Source organism: Danio rerio, chromosome 11 (genome assembly GCF_049306965.1).
Source record: "Danio rerio strain Tuebingen ecotype United States chromosome 11, GRCz12tu, whole genome shotgun sequence".
In the NCBI taxonomy this organism is placed as follows: domain Eukaryota; kingdom Metazoa; phylum Chordata; class Actinopteri; order Cypriniformes; family Danionidae; genus Danio; species Danio rerio.
The window spans coordinates 917501-922500 of record NC_133186.1 but is presented as its reverse complement, the minus strand read 5'-3'; the positions used below and the strand labels follow the sequence as shown (position 1 = coordinate 922500).

The 5000-nt window shown below is 42.9% G+C and overlaps 1 protein-coding gene across 1 annotated transcript in view; it reads left to right on the top strand.

Annotated features, from left to right (window-relative positions):
- Positions 1-5000, top strand: part of atg7 (ATG7 autophagy related 7 homolog (S. cerevisiae)) — a 79481-nt gene that overhangs the window by 36783 nt on the left and 37698 nt on the right. The window contains exon 16 of the mRNA XM_073916161.1: positions 1585-1700. Within this exon, the coding sequence (XP_073772262.1) occupies positions 1585-1700 (116 nt within the window). The remainder of the gene's footprint in view (positions 1-1584; positions 1701-5000) is intronic.

The following is a 5000-nucleotide window of genomic DNA, read 5'->3' as shown; positions in this document are numbered from 1 at the left end:
CTAGAGCGCCATCTGCTGTTAAACACTAGCCTAGAGCACCATCTGCTGTTAAACTCTATCCTAGAGAGCCATCTGCTGTTAAACACTAGCCTAGAGAGCCATCTGCTGTTAAACACTATCCTAGAGCGCCATCTGCTGTTAAACTCTAGCCTAGAGCGCCATCTGCTGTTAAACACTATCCTAGAGAGCCATCTGCTGTTAAACACTAGCCTAGAGAGCCATCTGCTGTTAAACACTATCCTAGAGCGCCATCTGCTGTTAAACTCTAGCCTAGAGCGCCATCTGCTGTTAAACACTAGCCTAGAGCACCATCTGCTGTTAAACACTAGCCTAGAGAGCCATCTGCTGTTAAACACTAGCCTAGAGAGCCATCTGCTGTTAAACACTATCCTAGAGCGCCATCTGCTGTTAAACACTAGCCTAGAGAGCCATCTGCTGTTAAACACTAGCCTAGAGCACCATCTGCTGTTAAACACTAGCCTAGAGAGCCATCTGCTGTTAAACACTAGCCTAGAGAGCCATCTGCTGTTAAACACTATCCTAGAGCGCCATCTGCTGTTAAACACTAGCCTAGAGAGCCATCTGCTGTTAAACACTAGCCTAGAGCGCCATCTGCTGTTAAACTCTAGCCTAGAGCGCCATCTGCTGTTAAACACTAGCCTAGAGCGCCATCTGCTGTTAAAACTAGCCTAGAGAGCCGTCTGCTGTTAAACACTAGCCTAGAGTGCCATCTGCTGTTAAACTCTAGCCTAGAGCGCCATCTGCTGTTAAACACTAGCCTAGAGAGCCATCTGCTGTTAAACACTAGCCTAGAGCGCCATCTGCTGTTAAACTCTAGCCTAGAGCGCCATCTGCTGTTAAACTCTAGCCTAGAGCGCCATCTGCTGTTAAACAATAGCCTAGAGCGCCATCTGCTGTTAAACACTAGCCTAGAGCGCCATCTGCTGTTAAACTCTAGCCTAGAGCACCATCTGCTGTTAAAACTAGCATAGAGCACCATCTGTTGTTAAAACTAGCCTAGAGCGCCATCTGCTGTTAAACACTAGCCTAGAGCGTTATCTGTTGTCAAAACTAGCCTAAAGCGCCATCAGTTGGTAAAACTAGCCTAGAGCGTCACCTGCTGTTAAAACTATCCTAGAGTGTCACATGCTGTTAAAACTAGCGTAGAGCGCCATCTGTTGTTAAAACTAGCCTAGAGCATCACATACTGTTAAAACTAACCTAGAGCGCCATCTGCTGTTAAACTCTAGCCTAGAGCGTCACATGGTGTTAAAACTAATCTAGAGCACCATCTGCTGTTAAAACTAGCCTAGAGCCCGTCTGCTGTTAATACTAGCCTAGAGCGCCGTCTGCTGTTTAACACTAGCCTAGAGCGCCATCTGCTGTTTAACACTAGCCTAGAGCATCACATGCTGTTAAAGACTAGCCTAGAGCGCTGTCTGCTGTTAAAAAAATTGATGATGCCCCTAAAAAAGAATCATCTTCCAAGGAGTTTATTCATCATGCAGCCAAAATTAAACACACTTATAAATTCATCAGTCGGTGATTTCCTGATTGTCTATTGATGTCTTTTCCTCGTGTTAGTCCACCAGAGACCGGACTCTGGACCAGCAGTGTACAGTGAGCCGCCCGGGTCTGGCCATGATTGCTGGAGCTCTGGCTGTGGAGCTGATGGTGTCTGTACTGCAGCATCCAGAAGGGTACGAGCACCAACATTTACTACAGTGTACACCAGGCTTAAACAGTTTGTGTCTGACTGTATGATAACCTCGATAAATAAATCAGAGTATTGTAATTCCTGCACTAAAACGTTCCTTTTAAAGGTCTAGGGTAAAAAAAAACTACTTTTCTCCCAATTGAACACAATATATTTTATTTTAGGAAACATTTATAATGTTTCTTAAATACAACACAGGTAAAAAGTACAAATTACAAACATGGCAGACGGGCATTATTAATCTGCGGCTGCATCCACAATATGGAAGGAAATGACATATTATAGAAATGTGCAACATGTAAGTTCTGTTAATGGCATATTCAGCATTTACTTTAGATTTATGTATTTAATATGTTCAAAATATTATTTGATAAGTAGTATGTCGTATGTCACAAAGTATGAAGTGGTATGTCCCTAAACCTAGCAAACTCTTCCGTTACACACTCAAAAGTATATACTTTATCTTTACAAAATAAGTACATACTTATAGGATGTAGTGGATTAATGGGTTCACACCAGACGTGGCACGCGTGGAAAAATATAGCTATTCGCGCGTAAATAGACGCATAAACATTTTGAGTTTACTCACTTCATTCAGGCGTGAAATTCACTTCACAATAGATTCGCGTGATGGGCCGGGCTTCTGTCCATCCAGTGACCCTAGCTTCATTGCTGAATGGCTAACATGGGTTTTATTGAGAGAATAGCTGTATTTTGTGCTTTAGGAATGCTGAAAAACACCATCAGCTTGTTCGGCGCCGTGTCTGAGTCCACTAGATCCACTCAGAGGAGCACCAGCTCTATGAGTTCATCAATGTCTCCAGAGACTATACCTGGATGATGGAGGCTTTCAGCGGTGCCTCCGACTCAGCTGAGCCCAGTTTGATGAACTGTTGTCCGGTGTTGGCAGGAGGATTTCCCCCCAGGACTCTAACAAAATGTGCTACGTCATAAGCACAGCCCTACAAGAGAAAGCTCATAATATGATCATGTTAACGTGACACGAATGTCTGCTGAAGTTCAGATCTTTCCAGCTTGATCGATTTCAACTCGCGTTAATTGGATCATTCCTGCCTCATTCGCGTGTATCACGCCCCAGGATGTCTATTCACGTCTTTGCATTGACTTAACATGTAAATCACTCGCGCTTGATGCTTTCTTTGCATCTGGTGTGAACACAGCATAAGAAGATGAATTGAGACCTAGCATTAATCAGTTTGACCAATCAGCAACAGTGCACAGCAGCGCTCAACCAATAGCGAGAGCTTGAGGGCGGGGCTTTCTGACTGGCTGCTTTAGTGGGCGATTTAAATATTCAAAAGATGAGAATCGTCAGTACTTTTTGCCTTCACAAATGTCACACTTTAATCAGCTCATGCTATCTTAACTTTGTTTCTGACTGACTGAAACGCAGGCCTGGAAACAGCAGTAATGTCATATCTGAAGAGAGGAAAGCCTGCGTTTTTTCCAGATGGATGAGAGGAAAATGGAAAGCTTTCATCCATGTTTACTGTTCAAGACAGAGACTGAATCTGTGCCCTAGATCGTGCTGGTGTCGTCCTGATGCATTACGCTGTTACAGAGCGCTGATAAAAGCCTTCAGATAAGAGCTTCACAACTGCAGGGGGTTTCGGCTGTCAGACAATTCACAAAGCACATCGTCTAGAGGAGCGCACAGTACACGTCAGTTTAGGTCACAACTCATCGTATTAACAAGCCATTAACTTAAAACATCTGTAAATTAGCAGTTTTCTGTTTTTATTTTTAATTTCTCCCATTTATTTCTGCTTTGGGGTTGCATTATGGGATCTTGATCTTTCAAGTGTGTTGGTGTTGTATATTACACTACAGAAACTTTTTCTAATATTTTCTGCTATTTTACACACTTATTTCTCTACATATTATTTATTACACATTATATTATTATTTCAAACTACTAAAATGTCAATGAAAGTCACTTTGTTAAACTGTAGAGTTGAATTTTCTACATCAGAAGTGGACAGAGCAGAGATCAACATCCCATAATGCAATTCACCACCACAAATAAACATAAAATGTAGAAAAATAAACACGTTATATTTTCACATGCAGCATGATCAGCATGTTGCCTTCATATGCTGTGTTCATATGTTGCTGTGTTGTTAAGTGAGTTTGCTCTTTAAGCATCACCATGTCTTTACTACATTACAAGCTACAAACCTGGTAAAATGAGTGAAGGTCAGCAGCAGAAAGCGGTTATTTTGCCCTCCCGGTGTGCTGATGCTGGGAAAACACTCTGAGCCTGTCTGAAACCCCACACAATAGGGCTGCACAATATTGGAAAAAAACTGTTTATATATATACACAGACACACATATACACTCACCGGCCACTTTATTAGGTACACCTATCCAACTGCTTGTTAACACTCATGTCAGCAGCTCAATGCATTTAGGCATGTAGACATGGTCAAGATGATCTGCTGCAGTTCAAAGTGAGCATCAGAATGGAGGAGAAAGGGGATTTAAGGGACTTTGAACGTGGCATGGTTGTTGCTGCAAGACGGGCTGCTCTGAGTATTTCAGAAACTGCTGATCTGCTGGGATTTTCACGCACAACCATCTTTAGGCTTTACAGAGGTCAGAGGAGAATGGCCAGACTGGTTCCAGCTGATAGAAAGGCGACAGTAACTCAAATAAGCACTCGTTACAACCGAGCTCTGCAGAAGAGCATCTCTGAACACACAACACGGCCAACCTTGAGGCGGATGGGCTACAGCAGCAGAAGAGCACACCGGGTGCCGCTCCTGTCAGCTAAGAACAGGAAACTGAGGCTACAATTCACACAGACTCACCAAAACTGGACAATAGAAGATTGGAGAAACGTTGCTGCTCTGATGAGTCTCTGCATGTCATAAAGCTCAATCATCTCAGACTGGTGAACATGACGATGAGTTCAGTGTACTCAAATGGCCTCCACAGTCACCAGAGCTCAATCCAATAGAGCAGCTTTGGGATGTGGTGGAACGGGAGATTGGCATCATGGATGTGCAGCCGACAAATCTGCAGCAACTGTGTGATGCTATCATGTCAATATGGAGCAAAATCTCTGAGGAATATTTCCAGTAGCTTGCTGAATCTCTGCCACCAAGGATTGAGGCAGTTCTGAAGGTCCAACCCAGTAATAGTAAGGTGTACCTAATAAAGTGGCCATTGAATGTATATGTATATACAGTGTATATATACCAAAAGGTTTAAACAGCTCTACTTGTAAATAATTCATAGTTTTAGATTGATTTTGGTGA